The following is a 26,183-nucleotide window of genomic DNA, read 5'->3' as shown; positions in this document are numbered from 1 at the left end:
TGCCGGTGGAGCGTCTCAGTATACAAATCTAGCTATTTCAAAGTCAAACGAGTGCTGGATATTAATCTACACAGATTCCTCTCCTGAAAACTGTTTATTTGGGTGAGTAACGTGCTTCAGTTTATTTACAGTAAGCTTAGATTTCCAGATGTCCACTAAGGCTTGCTGCACCAGCGTTAGCATAGCTATCCGCTAGCACGCTAGCTAGTCACCTAAACTAGTAAAGTTAACCCAAACTTAAACGACAGCGTTACACTGAGTAATCCTGCGTGTTCTGGTAAGACAGTGAGATATTAGCTAGCGATTCGTCCCCCGTAGCTTGTTTTAACACGGTAAACAAGCAGATTACAGGCTGATAAAACTCACCTCTGAGAGAGTTAGCGCTTAGCATCTAGCTAATGCTAGCCAGGCAAAGCAGCACAGACTTACAGGCCGATAACTCACCTCTGAACGGTGAACGCTTAGCGATTAGCATCTAACTCTAATAATACTGCTCCAGCAGTATTAAAAGTGCTAAATTTAGAAAATACTGATCTCTGAACAGTGAAAAAGCTAGCTAGCTAAGCGGTTAGCATCTAGCTAATGCTATTGCTGCTCCAGCCTCGGAGCGGCACGGCTCTGCACGGAGTGTGTGTTTACTGCTCCTTACACCTGACGGGTAAAATTTAGATAATACTGATCTCTGAACAGTGAATAAGCTAGCTAATGCTATTTGCTGCTCCAGCCTCGGAGCTGCACGGCTCTGGACTCTGTATAGCACTGAAACTCTGTATAACGCTGCACGGAGTGTGTGTTTACTGCTCCTTACAACCTGACGAGTAAAATTTAGATAATACTGATCTCAGTGAATAAGCTAGCTAGCTTAGCGGTTAGCATCTAGCTAATGCTATTGCTGCTCAGCCTCGGAGCTGCACGGCTCTGGACTCTGTATAGCACTGAAACTCTCTATAACGCTGCACGGAGTGTGTGTTTACTGCTCCTTACAACCTGACGAGTAAAATCCATACAAAAGGCGCACCGTATTATAAGACGCACTGTCAATTTTTGTGAAAATTAAAAGTTTTTAAGTGCGCCTTATAGTCCGAAAAATACGGTAATAGAAATAACCGCTCTGGATAAGAGTGTCAGCCAAATGCCATGAATGTGAATTAATTTTGAATATTTAAACATTTTTCTAATCCAATTTCAATGTCTGGATATTCTTAATAAGCTTTTATTAGTTATATAATACTGTTATCATTTTTATCCAGTGGTTTAAAGAGTCTTAAAATGACTATAATTTAATTCTTTATTCGTTAACTGAGATAATTAACTGAGATAATTCCTTCTCAGTTAAATCTTGGAAATATTATAATAGATATATAATAATAAAGAATAGAAATGATCCATGATCACGCTGCCCTACATTGGAACAAACAAGGACACTATATTGGACAGTATTGTAGAGAACAGAGATGGTGCCCTACTTACTGTTTCCCTGCATTGGGAAATTTGGTAGAACTGGATTTAACACTGTTATAGAAACAGGAGTGGTCCCTAATGCCAGGGACAGTGTAGAATGTACAGTAGAGAGCAGAATTAGTCCCAAATCACTATTCACTGCATTAAATAATCAGGAAACCATATAGAACATTATTGTATAAAACATAACTGCCTCCAAATCATGATTCTTTACATCTCTGTTCCCCACATTAAAACATCTGACACTATATAGAACATTATTGTACAGAACTGAACTGGTGATCTAAGCATGATTTTAATATTTACAGTCATTATATAGAGCAGAAATTGTCTGTGGTCTTGGAAAATAATACAGAACACATATAGGGAACAAAATGATTCCTAGTTAGTGTTCTCCAGCTTAGAATATTAGAAACACTATATAGAACTAAAGTTGTCTTTTTGAATTGTACATTGGAAAACTGGGAGTACTGAACAGAAACCCTTTTATATGGAGCTAAAATGGTCCCAAATCATTATTCCTTAGCTTTGAACATAAAGAACATTGTATACAGTAGAATTGAAAATTGGGAAACTGTTTTTAATGCATTATTACATGTTATTACATGTGTAATATTTCAGTGCATTGTGAAATTGTATAAATTCTGTTGTGAGATAGTATTAGCTGTATTTCTCTGACACAATTACACAAAATTAGTATCCCAAAATAGTGCACTCAATCAAAAACAGTAGACATCACTTTAACCGTTTACCCACTGATTATGCTAAAAGCATCTAGTGCACTTGTTCTGTGCTTGATTTGAGACGCAGCCCTGCTGTAGAGAGAGAGAGAGAGAGCAGTGAAAGCGCGTCACTATACCTGTCTCAGGCAGTCATCTGAGGTCATCACTGATGTCTGCGATACGTGCTGTCTCCTGGCTGACGTCTCTGGCACTACGCACGAGTGTGTCTCTCTCTTTGTGTGTGTGTGTGTGTGTGTGTGTACGTGCATGCTTGTGCCAGCTCTCTCCGTTAAGCCTGAAGCTTGCTACGCTATTAACCATGTCACACAGCTTTATGTCTCTCTTTCATCTCTCTTGATGTGCTCGTTACCTGCAGTGGCAGGCGAGTGATAGCAATCAGCCTATCCATCAATCCTCTCTGCCCAGCGTCTCGGCCCGGCCCCCCCTCACCCGCTCCAAAACGCCAGCCCGCAGCACTCGATGGAGTACGGGCATCCAGACCGAATCAGGCAGGGCATGCTTACTGAAGCTCACAAACAATTAAAAGTTTTTTTTTCTCATCCGGAACCATCCGAATGAGCGCCCCCGTGCTTCTGCTCGGGAAAGTTAATTCAACATTTCTGCAGGGATTGGAGTAATTAATGAAAGGTACACCAGGCAGAATGGAGGTGTTGATTGATCTAGGCCCGCAAAGCCCCGATTTATTCAGGTGTCTGTCTTTGCCGACTGAGTGCTTTGACCCCTGAGTTGCTCCTTCATTACCATATAAAGCAGATTTTCCTCAAATCTGAAGGAATGCTGTTCTGGAGCGCAGAGACAGCAAGTAAAGCAGGGACAGAAGAAGAAAAGGAAAGGAATGGAACATTATACAGTACAGCACAGTACCTGTATGTCCCATGTACAGCTCTGGGGAAAAAAAAATAAGAGACCACTTAAAAATTATGAGTTTCTTTGATTTTTCTAAAGTAAAAATCTCTGGAATATAATCAAGAGGAAGATGGATGATCACAAGCCATCAAACCAAACTGAACTGCTTGGATTTTTGCACTAGGAGTGGTATAAAATGACCCAAAAGCAGTATGTAAAACTGGTGGAGGAGAACATGCCAAGATGCAGGAAAACTGTGATTAAAACCAGGGTTATTCCACCAAATATTGATTTGTTATTTCAGCCATTTCTCATTTTATGCAAATAAATTCTGTAAATGACAATATTTTATTTGGAATGTGGGAGAAATGTTGTCTATAGTTTCTAGAATAAAACAACAATGTTCAGAAGTATATTTGGCTGGATATATGCTGGTGTAAACTGAATGTTAGTGGGGTGTAGGATAGCAGTGAGCAACGTGATGCTCCGTGTGCACAGTCTTAGTGTAGTAATGCAAGAAAGGTATAGCAGCACAAATCCACACCGGCGTCCCTGGGCTAGGAATATGACAGAAACATTTTAAAAACATTTCTAACTATATTTTAAACATATGCAGCTGATGTGCTGGACCTGATTCTAAGCTGACACATTTCAAGCAGTAATGAATTTCTATTAATTACCTTTTACTAAACAGCTATGTTTTAGCAAAAGTGAATAACAGTGCTTGTGCAATGGAAAATGGAAAAAAAAGAAAAAGCAAACCATTAGAAAGATATTTAAGATGAACGTTTAGTCCATAGCTTTCTCTGTTTTATCTGTTCTATACGGTGGCCCTGAAGGGCAAACCACATAAAAAAAAAAATGGCAAGAAAATAAAAAAGAGATGCACTTAAATAAAAGGAGCGATTAAAAATAAAAAGAAACACACAAAGAAAAAAAAAAGCTGAAATAAAAAAAACTAACACACTTTTATAAAAAGATGGGCAATAAAATAAAAAATAAACACAGTAAAAAAAAGATAAGCAATAAAATAAAAAACGGACACAGTTTAAAAAAAAAGATGAGCAATAATAAAAAAACTGACACCGTTTAAAAAAAAGGTGAGCAATAATAAAAAAAAACTGAGTAGTTATATTTAACAAATCTAAAACTATTTATAAAAATACCTGTACATCGTTTTTTTAAGTTTTGTTTTTAAAATGTATTATATTTTTTATAGAGTAGGGAAATTGGTGATTCACAATGCCAAATATAATTTAGTTGCCTTGAATAAAGTAAAATGTTAATTAAATAATATTTCAGACTTGACAGACTTTTCTAAGTTCCAGCTAACAATCTCTGGAACTTGTTTTGAAATCTCGGTTATAATTTCAATAACTTTCATCTTATAAAGATATATTTTGGATAATTAAATGTTTCTGTGACATGCAAGACGTTTCTGTGCACACAAACACACATACAAACAAACAGCACTATCTATTCTGTCATTCTGTTTGATTTCTTATGCTGCAGGCTGATAATCAGCAACCACCCAGTGGAGTATAAGCTGGAGTGAGAGAAGCTAGCTGAGAGGAGAAGGTGAAAATAAAAATGTGAGATTTCATTGACCAGCATGAACAGATGCCCTAAAATATCCATAAAGATTTTTGAGTAGCATTTTAGCAATTCATTTAAATAGCTATTTAAATTAGAAGAGACAACAGAGTATGCAGATGTGGGAGGAATGTTTGATTAAAAATATGTAAAAAAGTGCTCCCAAAACTTTTATCGTCTTTTCTACTGAAAAGATGTTTAAAATGAAAGTAACATAGCTGTCCCCAGTTCAGAATAGTTTGTCTAACTGATTTGAATCAAAATGATTCTATTTCTATTTGTTTACAAGGATAAAGAAGACTCACCATGACACTAGAAAAGTGCAATGAATGTTAATGAATGTTAGAAAATGGAAGGAGGAGGGGCTTCAGGCATGAGCCTCCTCCCAAAAAGCAGTTATTACATAACTCCACAAACTGTTTACTGTAGTCTACAGAATTTTTTTTTTTGAAAAATGGCATTGTACTCTAAATTATCATAAAGCTATATAGACATGAAAAAATATATACCTTTTGTATTTATTAAGCTATTCATTTGTTAAAATGGTTTTATTATGAAGCACTAAACACTCTTTTAAGTTTCATTGTTGTGCATTTGTTCATAATTGTGTTTATTTTAATATATTGATCATTGTTAATTAAATAATATTTTTACTTTAACTCAAATGCATAGGTTGTGTACTCTATTTACTCAAGAATTAATTGAGTGCTGGAAACTTAGTTATTTCTTTTTGAAGATGTTAACATTTCTGGTCTTTTTCTGTTATTTAAAGTGGAGGTTAGGAGACATGTCTTCAGTTTGAAAGCAGCAGGCCCAGACTGAGAACGGACAGAAAAAAGAGGACAAACCTGTGTTCTCTGGAATGATGGTGCTTCATCTATGTGTGATACGTTGGGCTGAGGTGTGGTGGTGATCATTTAACCTCCTGACCTCACTAATGTTCTTGTAGCTAAATGCAATCAATTCCCCACAGCAGTGCTCTAAAATATTGTAGAAAGCCTTCACTTCAAAGTAGAATCAGCTACTCCAACAAAAGCAATACAAACTCTTCTAGTTCAATGGTTCATTGTTTCTTCTGAATATTGTACAAAAAAGTGCTTCCACAACAAGGATGGTATACAGTGCTCATAACAAATATCCACTCTTAGTATAGTTTCCTTTTTTATTGCTTTTATAAATAGAATCATTGTGAGTTACAGAGTGATTGACCTCAGTCCAGGTAACTGGTGCCACTAGTCTCACAATTAGTGTTTAAATAATAAAAAAAAGCAAAAAACTAAAACAATATATATATATATATATATATATATATATATATATATATATATATATATATATATATATATATATATATACATATCTTTGAAAAGTTACTTTATTTCAGTAATTCAGTTCAAAATGTGAATCTCATATATTATATATATATGTATTAAACACAGAGTGATCTATTTTAAGCATTCATTTCTTTTATTGTTGATGATTATGAAGCTTACAGCCAATGAAAACCCAAAAATCAGTGTCTCAGAAAATGAGAATATTATATAAGACCAACTGATAATTTTGGCAGTGTGGCCATTTTGCTAAGTCCTGCTGGAAAATGAAATCTGCATCTCCATAAAAGCTCTCAGCAGAGGGAAGCATGAAGTGCTGTAAGATTTTGCTGGAAAACAAAACTGCACTGACTTTGGACTTGATAATAAAACACAGTGGATCAACAGCAGCAGATCACATGTCTGTCCAAACCATCACTGATTGGTGGAAACTCCACACTAGACCTCGAGCAGTTTGGACTGTGTGTCTCTCCACTCTTCCTCCAGACTCTGATCCCTTGATTTACAAATGAAATGTGAAATTTACTGATGATCAGTGATCAGCAACAATAAAAGAAATAAACGCTTAAATAGATCACTCTGTGTGTAATATATCTATATAATATATGAGTTTCACATTTTTAACTGAATTACTGAAATAAAGTAACTTTTCAAAGATATTCTATTTTTTTTAAGATGACACTGCATATATATATATATATATATATATATATATATATAATACAAAAAAGAAAATACAAAAATCTCCTCTAACCAAAAACATTATAAAAGAGCAACAAATGCCAAATATGCCAAACGTGTTCATTTCTCTGACTGGCTGGCCAGGGAGCGAGGAACGAGAAAGAGTCATCCCCCTGCATCAGTCTAACCAATCAGCCGCATCACCTATAGGCTGTTAAAGAACACACAAGCAAGGAGTTATTGTAAAAAAATATACTTTGTAGTTTATTGTAGATTCATGCCTCATTTCAATAAGTGACGTATATAGATGGCACATCTATATACCTCCCATCATTATTGCACTATTCTCTTATGTCTCTTGTCTTACGTATGTCTATCTGTGTCCTTGTTGTATTGTAAATATAGTGTCTCCCATTCTTTTATATTTATAATCTTTTTCTGTACTTGTTGTAATTTTTGGGAAGGAGAGTAACGTAATTTAAATTCTCTGTATCTCCTGTACATATGCAGTATTGACAATAGGGCTGGGGCGACGCGTCGACATAATCGACGTCATCGATTACGAAAATACATCGATTTGCATAACGTGCGTCGGCGCGTCGTAAACATGGCGGCGCCTGGGGAGAGCATTAGAGGTTAGATCGGTCCCAAAAATTCCGACTGGCTGTTTTCGGGCTGTTTGAATGAGCGAAATATGATCAGAATTATGTTAAATTACACTGTAACATAGAGGCATAGAACTATTATTTAATTAAAATGATTTTTTAGAACAGCTAAACACAGTGCTGCAGGTCAAAAGCGGAGGAGTTCACGTGCGAGAGAGAGAGAGAGAGAGACAGAGAGAGAGAGAGAGATTTGCGTGTTCTGGTGAGAGCTACTCACAGGTGAAGGTTCTCTTTGATCTCCTCGTGCTCATATTCTAGTCCCATTCATAATTCTGCAGCTCCCTCAGTGTTTTCTGCCGTATTTTGCGGCTAGCGCGAGAGCTTACAACTGACACCGCGGACCGCGAGGTGCCGCCGCGCTTGTGCCGAATCCGACTCTCTGCTGAATCTGACTCCCGCTTCGCGGACAGAATCGGCACAACACCCCCGCTGTAGAACTGCGGTAGTGAAAACAGCGCTTATAAATAAATTAGTTTAGTTTCACTTTCAGTTTTCATTATTTTCGTTTTTTTTTATTTTTTATAAAAATATAATTAAAAAACAGATGCCTACATCTCGGACTATTTTCTGGAGCCCGGGACGGATTTACGGGCGGGCCTCGGGTCATGTCGGGTTCGGACCAGAGAATCTAAGCTCTAGAGAGCATGGACTCCGGAGAGCAATCTCCAGCTACAAAAAAAACGCCAGCGGGCATCTAAAGTTTGGGAGCATTTCACGCAAAAGGGCAACAATGTGGTCCTCTGCCATACGTGCAAAAGGAGCACTTGAAGCGCAAACATCCAGGAGCACTATGTCAACAGGGTCACACAGTAAGTTACCGTTTACATCAGGGTCTCCGCGGGTGTCCTTAAAAAGACTTAAGACTGTCTACCAAAGGTTTTAAACCTGCCACAGGCAGAAATTATACATTTTTGGTTTATATTTGTGCATGGCATTTCGCAGTTTCCAGAAACAGTAGCATTATTCATAAGTTCAGGTGTTTAGCTAAGCTAGCTGCCTTAAGTTATTTTAGCTAGCGCCGTCGGCGCTGCGGTGTTACACCGTTTTCTGTCACCGTCAGATTTTTGTGACCAGTGCTCACGGTTATGAGCGTTCATTGGCAAAACGGAAGCTTTCTATACCTACACCTTACCCTCAGCCCTAAACTAAACCGTTTTGGCCAGTCGGGGTAAACATTAGAAACGAACACGTTTCGAATCGGCCAGTGCACCGGTCTGCTGAGAACTACTTGCCAGTGGTCACAAAATCTAGCGGTCACAGAAAACAACACACGGAGGTGGTGTATGGGAGCTTATCCATTTTTAGCGTTATAGATCTAAACCAGCGTTTCTCAACCTTTTTTCTATCACGGCACCCTTTAAATATATGCGAGATGTCAAGGCACCCCAGTTTACGGACGGGGGGGGGGGGGGTGGGGGGGTGCTGGCGCAGTACTTCAGGTGAGAACGAGGGGTGTTGCTGGCGGAATATGAAATAAAATAGCGCGTGCATCGCGTGGGGGGACAAAAACTTTACAGTGTGTCCCAATTTAGGGGCTGCATCCTTCAGAGGCTGTATTCGAAGACAGATTGCGTCACAGCTGCGCAGTAATACACCGCCTCTGTGGGTCGCATCCTTCAGAGTATGCTGCCTGTGAATTGGGACACACCCCGACACGAGCTAACTCTGGAAAGGAAATATGCACGTGAGGCGCAATATTTTGACGGCACCCCCGATGAAGCCAGACGGCACCCCAGGGTGCCGCGGCACCCTGGTTGAGAAACACTGATCTAAACAACGTGTTGTACATGTAAGTGATTATAAGTGTGGGGTTTGGTTTAGTAGGCTTGTGTTGTTGTTGTTGTTGTTGTTATATATAAATATAGTAATTTATCGTTTGCTTTAAAACGTAAAATAATAATTATTTAAATATGTTTCTCAATAAATAGATTAGTCGACTAATCGAAAAAATAATCGTTAGAATAATCGTTTAAAAAATAATCGTTAGGGACAGCCCTAATTGACAATAAAACTACTTGACTTGACTAATAATTGTGCTGTGCCTGTACTCACATTTTCATTCTTTACTGTGCTGTACTGTGTAACTGCTACTGGCTACTACATTTCCTTTGGGATCAATAAAGTAGCTATCTGTCAATCTTTTAAATTTTGTTTAAATCATAAGTAAATCTTTGCATTTTGGAACTGTTCGATTCTGGCTGCAATACTTGGGCCAGGTGTTTCAATGGGACAGATGTGGGCTAACTGGGAAAATTATTTATTCATTTATCAGTAAGTGTTTGGACCAAAGTACATATATTCTTCAGATACACTGTGTTAAGACTCCTGAAATTAGAGGCTAAGTCAAACTTGGTTTTCAGACTGACTTCTGGACTAAGGATGGTACAGAGGGATGAGTTTTTGAGAGATGGGAGTAAAAGTCTTTCTTGTCAGCTGGTGCTCCAAACACACAAACAAAGAGGACATTCTGAAGAAAGTGAAAAGAAATGTATGTGAGAAGAGAACAGTGGTTAGCAGAAAGATAATATGTTTTGGATTATATCAAGTCTGTCACATTAAAGTACAATAAACACTGATAAAAGAGAACATCTGTGAAGCAATAATTTAACATTAATTTGTATGTAATGTATGTTAAACTCTGAACTGATATCGGTAAGATTTTACTAATCATTTTACGTAAAACCATTACATCAGAATCACTTATCATAATTAATCTGTGTATAGCTAGTTTGATGAACACTGAACCGATACAGGTTTTGGCAAAAGACGACTAGTTTAACAGCTAGTTTATAGGACAGTATAACAGTCCTATACTGCTCTTATAAAAATAAATCATGTAAATATTGCATTTTTGTACAAAAACATTCATCCATGGCCGTGTATAAAATGCATCTATTTTATTCTTTATAACAAACAGGTGAAAATCCATTATAGGAACATTAAATCATATTTAATCACATTTATGTCACAATATAGGAATCTCAAATCCAGTATAACAGTATATCCCGCAGCAGAATAACACGGCTGAACTTGTGGCCACTTAAGGTAGCACTTTAATTTTAGCCTTTAATCACAGTTGAAGAGTTTCTCAGCCCTAATGTCAGTGATATTTCAGAACTACAGTAATATTAATACTCTCTACTCCTCATAATCCCAGTAAAACCAACACAAACACACCCACTGCGAGTTTACCAGTCTAAAATAAGTTTATACTGATTATCAATTCCACCTTAAATGCTACAGCAGTTCCCGTTACTGCGGTGCGGTTTAAGGTGGAATTGTTATCTTATTGTCGTATTTTAAGCAGATAGTTCTCATAATTATAATTACAACTTTATTTTTTAAAAGGTGTCAGTTTTTTAAATTATTGCTCAACTTTTTTTTAAATGGTGTCAGTTTTTTTTTATTATGGCTCAACTTTTTTTTAAACTGTGTCAGTTTTTTTTTTATTATTGCTCAACTTTTCTTTTTAAACAGTGTCAGTTTTTTTTATTATTGCTCATCTTTTTTTTAAACTGTGCCCGTTTTTATTTTATTGCTTATCTTTTTTTTAACTGTGTTTATTTTTTATTTTATTGCTCATCTTTTTATAAAAGTGTGTTAGTTTTTTTATTTCTGCTTTTTTTGTTTGTGTGTTTCTTTTTATTTTTAATCGCTCCTTTTATTTAAGTGCATCTCTTTTTTATTTTCTTGCCATTTTTTTTTTTTTATGTGGTTTGCCCTTCAGGGCCACCGTAGTTCTACCATCCAAAGCTCGCTGAATTTCCTTTTGGCTGTTAATCAGACCTCCAACTGGTTAAATTCTTAATCATATTAAAGTATAAATGGAACAGATCTTACTATATGTCTGCATTAATTGCATCATTGAGCCACAGAACTGTTTCAGTCATTCCATCTTCTTATCTTACATAGGTTCATATTTTTTTATTCTGAAAGCTGAAAGCTGAAAGCTAACAACCTTTTATGCCCTCTAGGCCTTGTGTAGCTCTGGGACTAACTTTAATGAATATAAAGCACAGTAACTTCAGTTAGTAAGTTTAGTTAGATGAAAGTCAAGATATCTATATCTGTGCAGTTTTCTAAGCTGGAAAGACGTTGATTGATCAGCTGAATCTCTGCCTCTAATACGGTATATTTGTGTAACACTAGAGGGTGGATTTGGGACTGGAAAGTTGAAAACACACAGACAACAGCAGTGTGATGAACAAACAAACAGCAGGGGGATCTGCTGGTGCTGTGCCTTCTCGGAGAAATGTAACTTTATTAGAGAAACTGTTTTCTTCTGAACAAAAACTTCTGAATTATAAACAAAGGAATAATCTGAGGCATTGTGCTCTTCTTCTTTTCTGGCAGCGGGTGCTGAGAATAAGATAGGCTGGGCTTTTGGACTGGGCCTGGAGAGACTCGCCATGGTTCTGTTTGGCATCCCAGACATCCGTCTCTTCTGGAGCCAGGACGAGCGCTTCCTCAAGCAGTTCCACCTGTCCAACATCTATGACTCGGTCACCTTTCAGGTATGATTTACACATCAAAAACACTACGAACAGTGTCCGTACAGTTAGGAAAGCTTATGCTGCTTGTATCTGCTATACGTGGATGGTGGAATTTTAATTGGAATGCCCTTACAAGTTGGATTTTTAAATCCAAAATTATTTAAACACAACTGCAGCTTAATCTGCTTTTTGCAGGCTTTTGTATTTCCACTTGAGTTTTGACTGTCCTTTTAATAACTGGAAAAAATATATATATTTATCTGTTTTCTGTCAGTTACTTAAAAGATTTTGGTGTCAGGATTCACCCCTCATAAAGCCAGGCGGACACTGTGCGATTTTTTTAATCGGATGCGTTCTGGAGAGCTCAAACAGCACGTTTGAATCGTTTGTCGTGTATGAACAACGCCTGCGATTCATCTGCACACACTGTACGGTCCGACTGACCTGCTGCGACGGGGGAGCTTACACTGCACGTCTAAACGCAGCCCGTAGGCGGAGCTTTCTTTGCGTACAAACTCTCGCTTCAACACAACGCCTTGCAAAAGAAAGCGCTTAGCTTTGCTTATTTGTGCCCTGTTGTGCGCTGAAAGTCCACGGAAGAGACGTACGTGGACTCTACGTGGTCCGTTTTACAGAAGGAGAGCGCATAGAAAAATGACTGCGCGTCAGGCTGCGAAAGAAACACCAGCAGCTTAAATAAAATAAAATAATTTTATTTTTTATTCTGTTTATTGTTTATGTAAAAACTGGTTTTGCAACACTGAATATTAAACAAGCAATCGATTATTCACACTGGATAGGGACCCTCATTTACAGTGCCGCTGAGCATTAACAGTTTAAAAGGGATTAATAATATATATAAAAATAGGAATAAAAACTGACATTTATTATAGACGAATAAAATATATACGTAAAAAAGGAAAAATAGGACCTTAAAAAAAGATCATAAAAATTGACATAAAAGGGAAAAAAATTATATCTTATGAAGATATATATTTAATGATTTGATTAATAAAAGAAGAAAAATAATTTAAATGAATAAATAAAAAATATAAAATATAAACTCATTAAAAATTCGTTTAAAATAACCCAGGCTTTCTGCAGAATAATCAAAGTTTCAGTTAGTTTCAGTTTCAAATCATGAAAACAGCTCACCAAAACCTCAAACTATTCTTTATATTTGACTATATTTACTTACAGGTCCTTTGCTTGTACTTACAGGCCCATACTTATTTTTATTCAACTGAACTGAGTTCCTGTAGCCTCGCGCTGAATTCAGCTCCGCGCTGCGAAAGAGAGCGAGAGAGAGGCGCAGCGCATTTTGTCTGATTTATCTTGATTAATTATCAGTACATTTATTAGCTTTAGTAAGTTTAATAGCACTAATTTTACTACACTTCTCCGACCTTATTTATTAAAACGTTTATTTTAGAAGACAGAGGTTATTATGCGGGCAATTCCGCGCGCAATGCCACGCGCTGAGCTAAGCTGGCTTTGCGTGGCTAATATTCTGGAGCACTGGACGAGATTTTAATTAATAAATTAACATATTTATAATTTTAATAAATTTGCCCTGGCGAAAAGAAACGAATGACAATGTGCTTTATTTTTCAGATATAATAGCAAAGTGAAATAAAATAAATTTATGTTTGTCAAAGATATTTTCTCTTTTAATTTTTCTTTTCAAAAACTCCAGCTATTGACTGAGAATAAGCATCTGTTGAAATTCTTAAACATCAGAATGCCTGTGTCTGCTATATTAAGCTATAAGTCTGTGTACCGAACATAAATATAAATCCTTATAACTGACAGAAATAAATATGACTAATAATAATTTATAGTTACTGTGCAGATTTTTGGGAAAACAGGTCGTGACGTTAAGAAATCGGCCCGCAAAACAGCTCACACTGTGAGACAAGCGACCAAAATTTCTGGCATGTCAGAAATCCCTGGTCGCGTCCGACTGCTCATTCGCAGCTCCTATGGGCAATTAATCGGACATCGCTTCCCCTCTCACACTGCACGACAAACGACGCACGATCAAGCTAAAATTCGGCCCGATCATGAAATTCAGTCGCATCCGACCAGATCGGGCTTAAAATCGGGCTAAAATCGCACAGTGTCCGCCTGGCTTAAGTCAATTCCTTCCAGAGCTCCACCCACTAGATCAGTTGAAGGTCTGCCACTTTACTTGAGACCAGGATTAGCATTCAGACTTCGTCTGAGGGTGGGATCTGTACCTACTGTCCATGGCAAGTCAGCAGATGAGGTTGATATGAGTACTTTCAACACAAATGTGTGGTCAATGCTTAGCGTAACCATGCCTTGGCTAGCAACAGTTTACACTGGTTCTTACGGCTTGTTGGTACTAGGTACTTGGTACTTTGATAAATGTTACAGAACACCCGAAAACTGTAGTTTTTGTGCAAAAACTTTGACCAAGCACCCACAAACCAGCATTCTTTAGTTTGCAAGATTAGAAAGATTAGAAAAGCTACAAATTAGCCAAGTGAACCAGTGTATTGTTGATGAACAATACTGTAGAGCAATAGTAAATAGGTATACTTGAACTATATGAAAGGAAAGACAATGTTTTAGAACTGTATAGAAACATGTTACAACTGCAAAAATGAGGGTACACATTATTGAACAGTGTGAAGGTGATATACAGGTGACCAGAAGAAGGGTCCAGACTGAAATATCATACAAAAACTACCTAATATTTTATGTACATTAGGGGTACATTATGTACAAACACTTCTTTTGGATTAAATAATGGGACATGTAACCATTGTAAATATGCCATTATTGGTCATTAATATGAGAGTGAACTCTTTTGTATATGTTGCATATAAGCTAACACTTGTTAACCATTAAAGGTTTGGTTTTCTCTTTTACTGTAGCTTGTATTTAAATGTATAATTTAAGAAACAATTGTAAAAAAAATAGCAGTCACATGGCTATCCCAGTAGAAACCCTGTTGTAGACCGTTTTTAATCTCCAGTAGTCCTCCTCCTTTTGTCTTTGTTGGCATGTTGTGTTTGTATTTTGTCTTGGGCCAGTGTGCTCTGCTTTAAACTCGCTGTTCGATCCTATTTACGCTACTCAGTGTGAAATGAAGGACTGGAGCAGTCAGAAGCTATTTCACACTGACCTGCTTACCATGCACACTGGGGCTTTGTAAAACACCCTCAAGGTGCCCACAGAATTAGTTGTTTACAATTACCTAAACCTCCATCAAGTGTCTGCTAGCTGTAGCTTAATGAGTTTGTATAGTGTAATGTGTACTCTGTCACCCCCTTGTTGTTGTTTATTTAATTTCTGTAATTAGAGCGAGTAAATGTTTGAGTTTTTATGGTGGTGGAAACTTTTGGGAGAAGTGACTGTACTCTCTACACTCTGTTATGCAGACTGAAATATCTAATGTGGTTTTCCCCAAGGGTGTAAACACACACACACACACACACACACACACACACACTCTTACACAATGATTTATGACTGAAAAGAGGTTTCACTGTGTAATATTCTGACTTTGTTAAAATAAGGTAAAACAAAACACAGAGTTTCTGAATGGTATTTTTGATTAGTTGCATATAGACATAGTATATTTTGTACAATAGGTTTTTTACATCCATATAATGTCAAAAGTAGTCTTTTTCTGACTTGAATAACATCCCATTCCTAATCCATAGGGGTTTAATATGATGTTGGCTCACTATTTGCAGTTATAACAGCTTTAACTCTTCTGTAAAGGCTTTACACAAGGTTTAGGAGTGTGTTTATGGGTATTTTTTGACCATTTTTCCAGAATTGCTTATGCAAGGTCAGACAATGATGTTGGAAGAGGAGGTGTGGCACTGTGCAGACCAGTTATATTCTTCCACACTTCCAGAACTCGCTTATCCGTGTCTTTTTTGTACATTACTTTGTACAAAATCTCCTGTTATGCTGAATCATTATGAGTTGCTTTCACTATGGGCTTGAGCCAACCTCTTGAAGAACAACCCCACACCATAATCCCCCCTCTACCAAACTTTGTACTTGGCACAGTTCAGTCAGAAAAGTCATTTTCTTTATACAACTTCCAAACCAAGATTGGTTTGTTGGACTGACAGACACAGAAGAGTGATTCGTCACTCACATCACTTCATTTGAGGCTTTGCATTGCACCCTCTCCATGAAGGCTTCATGAAGTTTGGAGATCTGTAGTGACTGACTCTGCAGAAAGTGTGACATTTGTGGCCATGAAAGTGATTGGAACATTTAAATTAAATTATTTGGATGGGTAAGTAAATAATGTATATCTTCAAAAATAATTGAGTATTATGTATTATGTCGTACATGAATTATAAAAAAATGGATAAACCTTATTATTTTTTTATTTTAGGGCATTTTTTGCCACTAATATCATAATCAAAATATAATAAAAAATAAAAACAATAGCTATAAAAATAATAATTTAATTACAACCTTTAAAGAGACATAAACTGTTAATTATTAAGAAGAATTAACATGTAATTTGTATATTTTTTATACTTTTATCTTTGCAGCATACTTAGCAAGTAACATAGAAGGAATTTCAATGTACAAGGAAACGTGTTTCTTACTGTGCACATAACAATAAACCCTTTGAATCTTGAATCTTATTTAACTATTATTGTAATTAACTTATTATCTATCTATCTATCTATCCATCTATCTATCTATCTATCCATCTATCTATCTATCTATCTATCCATCCATCCATCCATCCATCCATCCATCCATCCATTCCCCCCCCACCCCCCACCCCCCCCCCCCCCCCCCGTGAGACCATACTAATGGATATCAAGATCAGCAAAAATGTTATTTTGAGATTGAGGTAGTTTTAACTCTTTAACAGTTAAGTTTTAACCATAATCACTAATTTAATTATCAAACAGTGTTTTTAGCTGTAAAAATGAAGCTTCAGCCAAAATGCAGATTTACACACATTGCTTCCCCAAATCCTAAATTCAGTTAATGAGCCAAAACATGTTTGGTGTGCAAAGAAGCTGCAAACCAGATGTAGCAAACAAGCAGTAGATCTTACCCACCAATGATCTTACCCACCAATTAGCATTGTGCAAACTGAGCTGCATGCGTAAGTCTGTGCACACTTTAAGTCATTTTAGCTGGATTTGGAAGTATAGCTTCTGATATCGTATCATATACTGCTGTGTATGAACACTGCATCACATGCTGTTGTATGATCATGAATATCGTGCAGTGTCTGTGCAGAAACCACGTAATTACGCTTACTAAAGAGTAACTCGACACAGTTTTAGGCAAGCCTGAGGATTAGGTACAGTGTGCAGTTTTTTTTTTTTTTACAGTACTGCTTACGTTTAATTGGGTTAATTTTATTTTTTTATTACTTGTTAGCAACATAAAGAACTAAAGAAGACACTACTGCTTTCTCTATGAATTTAGGGATTTAGATAAGAGGAGAAAAGATTGCTTTTTCTGTTAGTTACTCCCCAAAACAGTGAAGATATAAATAAATGATGACAGAGAGCAATGGAAGTGCAATACCATGGCTGCAGTCATTACAAGGCACTCATAGTGGAAATAAGCAAATCAGAGTTTTACTGCAGCAGAGCAACACTTTTAAAACCACAATTCAGAGAAGAGCATGCTGTGTGGCATAGTTATCTGTAAAAAAAAGAAAAAAAAAATACAAAATAATTTAACACTGCCAAAAAAAAAATGTCAAAAAAGTGTATTCTTCTTAAATGCAGTCTAATATCTCCAAAAAGTCTAGATGTACTCTTTTTTCATTATTGTCAAAAACTTATAGTATGTTTTTGTTTATTTTATTATTTTTAAGTAATCTTATGTACAAAAGTAATTATTTATATTAAAATAAATTTGATATGTTTTTCATGGTATTATATTAGTTTTTGTTTAAAAAGTTTGGTAAGTAGTGTTTTCACACCAGAAGGTCAGGACCAAAGCCTTAAACAAAATTAAATATCATTGAAAAGTTACTTTATTTCAATAATCCCATTTAAAATGTTAAACTAATATATTATGTAGATATATTACATACAGTGATCTACTTTAAGCATTTATTTCTTTTATTGTTGATGATTATGGTTTACAGCCAATGAAAAACCAAAAATCAGTATCTCAGAAAATTTGAATATTATATAAGACCAATTGGTAGTTTTGTCAGTGTGGGCAGTGTGCCAAGTCCTGCTGGAGAATGAAATCCACATCTCCATAAAACTTGTCAGCAGAGAGAAGCGTGCAGATGACATGTCACCCTAAACCATCACTGATTGGTGGAAACTTCACACTAGACCTCAAGCAGTTTGGATTGTGTGTCTCTCCACTCTTCCTCCAGACTCTGCTCCCTTGATTTCTAATTTACATGTAAAATTTACTGATGATCAGTGATGGTTTGGAGAGACATGTCTGTCATCTGCAGCTGTTGATCCACTGTGTTTTATTATTAAGTCTAAAGTCAGTGCAGTTTTGTTTTCCCACAAAATCTTACAGCACTTCATGCTGAACCTCTGCTGAGAACTTTTATAGAGATGCAGATTTCATTTTCCAGCAAGACTTGGCACACTGCCCACACTGTCAAAAGTGCCAATTTGTCTTATATAATATTTTAATTTTCTGAGACACTGATGTTTGGGTTTTCATTGGCTGTAAGCCATAATCATCAACAATAAAAGAAATAAACACTTAAAATAGATCACTGTGTGTGTTTAATACATCTATATAATATATGCATTTTATATTTTGAACTGAATCACTGAAATAAAGTAACTTTTCAGCAATATGAACAGTGTACAATGATAATAAATAAATAAATAAATTCATTCATTAATTCATTCATTCATTGTGCAGCATTACATCCCATTCCTGGTCTCCTCAGTCTGAAGCTCATCTGAAGTTCATATGCATCCATCTCCCATCTCCTGTATAAAAGATCTTATTCCTGCTCTGTAAAAGCCTGCTGATAGCTGCTTTAATGCCTGCGGTGCTGCTGCTCTCATTTGTATTCAGCCTCACACGCCTGTTCAGAGCTTCCCTCATTTTTGATGTTTTTTCCTTCTACCATTATACCTGAGGTCAAGCGAACAGCACACACACGCACACATTAGCCTGCAGGGTCAGGAATGTGCGCTCAGGAACAGAGCTCTGTAGACGAGCTACTGCTCTGGAATTCATCCTAAACTAACACTGCACTGTGTGTGCTGTGTATGTTATGTGTGTTTTGTGTGTTATGTGTGTGCTATTTGTGCTGTGTAAGTTATGTATGATATGTGTGTTGTGTGTTAGGTGCTGTGTGCTGTTTTTGTTATGTGTGTATTGTGTGTTATGTGTATTGTGTTTTATTTGTGATATATGTGTTGTGGGTTGTGTGTGCTGTGTATGTTATGTGTATTGTGTGTTAGGTGTTGTGTGTTATGTGTGCTGTGTATAATATGTCTATTGTGTATGTGTGCTGTGTGTGTTATGTGTGATGTGTGTGTTATGTGTGTTCTGTGTATAATATGTGTATTGTGTATGTGTGCTGTGTGTGTTATGTGTGATGTGTGTTTTATGTGTGTTGTGTGTTCTGTGTATAATATGTGTATTGTGTATTGTGTGCTGTGTGTATTGTGTGTTATGTGTGTGCTATTTGTGCTGTGTAAGTTATGTATGATATGTGTGTTGTGTGTTAGGTGCTGTGTGTGCTGTTTTTGTTATGTGTGTTTTATGTGTGTTAGCTGTGTTGTTTGTGATACATGTTGTGTGTTATGTGTGTTGTGTGTGCTGTGTATAATATGTCTATTGTGTATGTGTGCTGTGTGTGTTATGTGTGCTGTGTGTGTTATGTGTGTTGTGTGTATAATATGTGTATTGTGTATGTGTGCTGTGTGTGTTATGTGTGTTATGTGTGTTGTGTGTATAATATGTGTATTGTGTATGTGTGCTGTGTGTGTTATGTGTGTTATGTGTGTTGTGTGTATAATATGTGTATTGTGTATGTGTGCTGTGTGTGTTATGTGTTCTGTGTGTGTTATGTGTGTTGTGTGTGCTGTGAATGATATGTGTGTTGTGTGTTGTGTCCGCTGTGTGTTATATGTGTTGTGTGTGCTGTGTATAATATGTGTATTGTGTATGTGTGCTGTGTGTATTGGATGTGATGTGTGTGTTGGATGTGATATGTGTATTGTGTATTAGGTCTTGTGTGTTGTGATCTCATTCTATCATTTTTCCATTCATTTTAAAATGTCTAGTTGTGGTCTGTAGTATGAATAAATGCCATTTTAGCTGTTTTTGGGGGAAAATTGCTCCACTCATCCAGTATTAACAATGCTTTAGTCCAGTGGAGGAGTGTGTGGGGGGGAAAAAACGATAGGATTTTGGCTCTTGCTTATGAATATTCATATGTGCAAACATATCGCCTCTGATTGGCTAACAACACTGTGACACCAGGAGGCAGAGAGACGGAAAACAGTTAGAAACGTTTTAAAATTGACATTTTCACACTAATAACAGTCTTTGCAATGTCATATGTTACTTTACAACATGTGTAATAATGCCCTGCTAGGTGCAGTTCAGCCACTGACCTACTCTTAGAGTCTCTGTAAAACAGCAAATCCAGTGGAGATCCTATGTAAACTTATGTAGACACACAGAGGTGGGTAGTCCAGGTGTAGAAAGTAAAAATCCAGGGGTAGATTTTTATTTTTAACTAATGTGAACCAAACTGTTTTAAACATGCACCTACCTATCTCAGTTGTATTTCGCTGTCGGTGTTCCTCAATAGACAAATTCTAACCATTAGTTCCTTAGCTCTGAATTACTGGGCAAAGCATATACCACTGATATGCTATTTGCACAAATAACACAGGAATGAACTGCCATGCTGTTTCTAGCGCTGTCTGATGGGACATGCCTGGCTGCCTTCAGTGCTGATTGACTAATGTTTTTCTGAACATTTTCTTTTACTAGATACTACAGACAATAGAGGTTGAGGTAGTGTTTTTTTTTATGCAGCATGCATATACAACTCAGAGAGACCTATTGTATTGCTCAAAAAAACAAGAAATCTGGATTTTAGCGGGAGAAGATGTTTAAGGTTTGGCAGTGTGATGGATCTTCTGATTGGGATGCATTAACTATCAGTGTGAACAGAAGGCTTTCACTAGTGATCTGGGTTTGTGTACAGTTTTAAATATTTAATTTTCGATTTAAATCCGCACAGCTGTTACTTGTTCGCTTTACAGATAAAAATAACCCCACATGACTGTCTTTTCTCTTGTAATGAAAACACTGTGCACACTGCCTGATGCCTGAACTTTATCTATAATGTATGAATGTGGACTGGAAGCCTTCAGCTCTTCAGCAGCAGCAGGTCACACTCAGAGTTCAAGCCTGTTCTCCATCCTCCACCTACTGCATTACACCCCGTTCACACCTCGCCCCTTTAACCAGCGCTTTCTCCCTGTGTTTTTATCATGTACGTGCACTAGCTCTGGAGGTTAAGGTAATATCGGTGGTGAAAGTCTGCGCACGTACAGAGCTGCACAATGTGAATGTTACTCTAGAACATTATGGCATCAAAGTCCTGTGAAAAATGTTGCCAAGTGTAGGAAAAGGAGGTCATGTAGCGTGGGGGAAAGTTTAGCTTGGTGACCGGCAGCTCAAACTGAGCTGAACTTTCTCAGCTCCAGAGTTCACACAGGGTTTCTCCATCCAAAAAAACAGCTTAGAGCAGCGCTTCAGACTAAAATCAATTTTATAGCTTTTCCGAAGGCAAGAGATCAGTTCTGACTGAAATTTGATTCTTAGTTTTACACTAATGCAGGCAAATGCAGCTAAAGCATAATAGAAGCTTACGGCCAGTAGATTAGCCGCTAAATCTCCACTCGTTCACTTAAACCATGCTGAGTTATTAGGTCATTTCCAGTAGACATTAATACGTGATTTCTAGCTGCACAATACATTGTTTCAGCGTAATTAAGTATTTCATCTTTTTTTACAGCTTAATGCAAAAGAAACATTTTCGCACATTTTTCTTTTTCAATTACTTATTACCAGTTTTATTATATTTGCCCAATATTGTGTATTTTACATTGTTTATCTTGGATATACACAGTTTGTTATTAATATCATTTTTTAGACATTGATTTCTGGAGTTTCATCATGCAGTCTATCGGTTTAGTATTCATACATGCTGTTATCTTTAAAAAAAAAATGCTAAATTACTCTTTTGATGTTGGGTTGGATGGTGGATAAAGGTCTCCCTTGCTCTAAATAAAGCTTAGATAGAATAAAAAGTAATTTCTTATGTGGTATAGCTCACATTTTATAATATTTTATAAATACTCTGGTATAGTTTCGAGCTAAGTTAAAAACGAAAAAAAAAAAAAAAAAAAAACAATTTTGAGATTTGTTTTACCCTTTGGGGTAAAATGTGTTAACACTGATGAGAGTTACCTAGAGTTAATATATAACTCCATACGGTGTTTAATTAACTCAAATTTTAAATACTTGTGGTAGAGTTATTTTAACACCATAGTGAGTGGGACCACATGTTATCTAGAACATTGTTAAATTCAACTCTTATTTAATATTAATAAAAATTGTATTTAATTTAACACTGTTGATTTTGCTGTGCAGGTGGTTGTGCATTACTAGTGATAGGGGGTGTCCTAATGAGTGATTTGGTTAATTGGCCTTGTGAATTGGGGATAAAATGGGATAAAAATTTGAATAAAAAAATAAACTTTTTTTTTTAATTTAGCAATTTTCATTGATTATATTGTACATTGCCTACTAATTTACCAGTGTCTACATAGATTTAAGTAGTTCTAAATATTATACTAATTTAGTACTAAACATTTGAAGTAGGCAGTCCAAGTGCCCCAGCAGAGTAAGATGCTGCCATTATGATTTAAGGTTCATCAGTTCAAATTCTGCATCATGCGGCTTTGCCATCAGCAGCTGGAGTCTGAGAGAGCACAATTGGCCATGCTCTTTCTGGGAGGGTAGTTGGGGCCCTCTCCCCAACACTCCAAAGGTAACGTCGGTCAGCACAGGCATTTGTTAACTGGCTGGATCCCTGCACTTTTCTTCCGAGTGCAATGCTACATCAGCAGCAGTTAGAAAAGGGGTGGAGTCTGACTTCACGTGTTGGAGGAGGCATGTGCTAGTCTTTACCCTCCTGGTGTTGAAGGTATTACTCGTGATATTCTAATGAGTGGGTTGGGTAAATGGCCTTTCAATTTAGGGATAAATAAATTGAAATAAATTATTAAAATGCTGTAAATGTAAAAAAGCTAATTTTCACAAATCATCCAGTATCTTCTAATTACTCTGTATCTGCATATAATGAAGTAGTACTGCTCCTTCAGTATCTATAATACAATTGCTCAAATATGTTTTATTATGAAATTAATGTATGTAACTAAACGTTTGAATTACCTGTCCACATTCAAACCATTTGGGTCAAAAAGGGTCAAATAATTTCAAGTTATGTCTGTACCGCTCATCACATTAATAGAAAGCAGCTCATGTCGCAGTGTCAGAAACCTCACGCTTGTATATTAATAAGGGTGTAAATGAGATTTTTGGAACAACCCATCACTTCAGCTTAACGCTGAGTTTAGCTACTGCTGCTGCTGCTGGGTCTTCATCTTTTTATAAGTTGATTTTATTTCTGCTCTGCTTTGCCTGTGAAGGGTCATGAGTCAGGAAAGCAGCAGGTGTGTGTGGACCGTGGTGTTCTGCTGAACAGGTGTCCAGAACTCTCTGAGCAGCCAGTTTACATTTACACCAGCCAAGAAGCTTTTCAGACTGGGAGAACATTGCACATGAAAAACGAGCTGAGAATAGTGCTGTAAATTCACATTCACTGCATGCTTATCTTCACTACTGTGCACTAGTTTTAGAGCACCTGTGATAGAATTAATTTGAATAATAATTAATATGTCAGCAGCATTATGTAGCATTATGAGCCTAAAATTTTCTACTCCATACAGCCACACTGACTGTAATAGGCTGTAATAGGGAGGATTGTGTTGGCACTCTTGCTAATGGATGGATGGATGGATTAATGGATGGATGGATGGATAGAAATATTTGTATTGTATTGTATTTAAGTTAAGTGTGAGTAGTTTCCAGGATTCCAGGATTGTGAATATACAGGATGTACTATAAAGCGTCCATAGTGCCCAGGAGTGCAAATGTACAGGATGTACAGTGAAGTGTCAAGTGCAAATGTGTGATTATAGTATAGATAAAAATAGGCTGTGTTAAAAAAAAGCATATGAGACTCATTCCTCATCTGTCCTCTTCTCTCCTCTGGCTTTACTGGGAGGAGTTGAAGAGTCTGGTGGCTCTCAGGACAAAGGATCTCCTGAGTCTGAAACTGCTCCTATGATTGTCATATATCTGTAAAATCCTGTAATATTACTTTACCGCCTGAGCCACATGCTTCTTTTAGTGACGATTCTGTGTCATATAAAATGCATATTCAAAGCGTGTCCTTTAGTAATGGCTCATAGTGTGAATTCCATTTCCACACTGTAGCCCAAAGCTTCAAGCTCCCAAAGCAAAAAAAAAAGGAGCAGAAAATTAATTGCTCAGCTCAGCTCTCTGACACACCTGAAGAATGTGTTATAAAGTAACACAGTATAAACTTCTAAAACCCTATACGAATGTACGAATACGAATGCATTTGGACTGCACTTAAACCTATAATTATATTACTTCACCCCCGTGTTAAAGAAAGCTGTCTAAATGGGGCTTAAGACATGTGCTTTGAGACAGTCATATTCTAATTCATTGTATTAAGGTGTGCACTTAATCAGAGTTCAATTAGCAGGTCAATGCTATATTAAAGTTCTCAGTGTTTTTAAGTGCTTTAGTCATAGACTTGGAGTGAGCAGTCACAGTATAGTGTATACCAAAGTGTGTGTGTGTGTGTGTGTGTGTCAGTGACAGACTGGACAGTGACAGTGTAGCAGTCCTGCAGAAAGAGTGTGAGTGAGTGATCACCTTCGCTCTCTGGCTGCAGGTCATTCCTCAGCCCATCTCCCTCTCTGCCCGCTGTCCATTACTCACACACACACACACACACACACACACACACACACACACACACACAGGCGGGAGAGAGATGTAGCTGTCTGCCTGTCTGATCCTCATGTTGAAGTTATTTATCGTTGCCGCCTCTGGAGAAAAGCCCATCAAGGAGCAAGCAACCCCCCAGTGACCAGAGGAACACCTCCCAGATCTGCAGCGTATGCATATTCTCTCTCTCTCTCTCTCTCTCTCTCTCTCTCTCTCTCTCTCTCTCTCTGTGCCCCACCCCTCTCTCCTCCCCCCATCTCCACCTCTCTCCCCCCCCTCCCTCTCACTCACTCACTCATTCAGTCTCTCTGTATCTCTCTCTTCCTATATCTCTCTATTCCACCCTGGTCTCGCACATTCACTTTGCTCTGTTGCTTTATTGCTTTATCTCTCTATCTCTGTATCTCTCTCTCTCTTTCTCTCCTGCTCTCACTCACTCTTTCTCTATATATCTCTTTTCCTCATCTCACTTTCTCTTTCTTAGTCTCTTGCTTGCTCTGTTGCTTTAATGCTCTCTCTCCCTCTTGCTCTCTCTCTCTCTCCTCTCACTCACTCTTTCTATGATATCTCTCCCTCTTTTCCTCTTTTTTCCCTCATCTTACATTCTCTTTTTCAGTATCTTGCTTGCTCTCTCTCTAATTCCTGCACCTCTCTTACTTCCCTTACTCTCTCTCTTTCTCTCTTTCTCTCTTTCTCTCTCTCTCTCTCTCTCCATTGTTTGCTCTTTCTTGCTTGTGTTCTCTCACACTTTCTCTCTTTTTTATCCTTCTCTCCTCTAGATTCCACATTCCCTCTGTCTTTCTCTCACTCTCCCTCTTTTTCCCTTTACTCCCTTTTTCCGTCAGATGATTCATGGTAATGCAGTATAATAGGAAGCGCTGCACCCCTGCACAGGGTTTATGATAAAGGATTCTGGCGCATTGTGTAAGGCAGCGATTTTAAATTGCCCAGAGAAACCAAAGGCAAACAATCCTCACTGTACGGAAAAGTAATGATGGTATGAATTCACATGTACTGTGACATTTTAACCCCCACCAGCTAATATTATATTTACACAAGACGAGACAACAATATATACCATAGTTGTGCTGGAATTTCAGATGGAATGGGGCTTCTCTCCTTGACCCATCCCAGAAATTAACACATACACAAACACCACAATTGAGCACAAACACACAGTGAGCACATGTGCCTGGAGCAGTGGGCAGCCATTGCTGCAATTACCGGAAAACAGTGATGGTTAAGGGGGTTTGCTCAAGGGCAGTT

The 26,183-nt window shown here is 37.3% G+C and overlaps 1 protein-coding gene across 1 annotated transcript in view; it reads left to right on the top strand.

The window, feature by feature from the left end:
* Window positions 1-26,183, top strand: part of fars2 (phenylalanyl-tRNA synthetase 2, mitochondrial) — a 249,150-nt gene that overhangs the window by 123,105 nt on the left and 99,862 nt on the right. Inside the window, exon 6 of the mRNA XM_022673398.2 lies at window positions 11,674-11,834. Within this exon, the coding sequence (XP_022529119.2) occupies window positions 11,674-11,834 (161 nt within the window). The remainder of the gene's footprint in view (window positions 1-11,673; window positions 11,835-26,183) is intronic.

This window comes from Astyanax mexicanus, chromosome 6, assembly GCF_023375975.1.
Source record: "Astyanax mexicanus isolate ESR-SI-001 chromosome 6, AstMex3_surface, whole genome shotgun sequence".
Lineage (NCBI taxonomy): Eukaryota > Metazoa > Chordata > Actinopteri > Characiformes > Acestrorhamphidae > Astyanax > Astyanax mexicanus.
The sequence above is the reverse complement of the archived record's forward strand: the minus strand, read 5'-3'. Positions and strand labels throughout refer to the sequence as shown.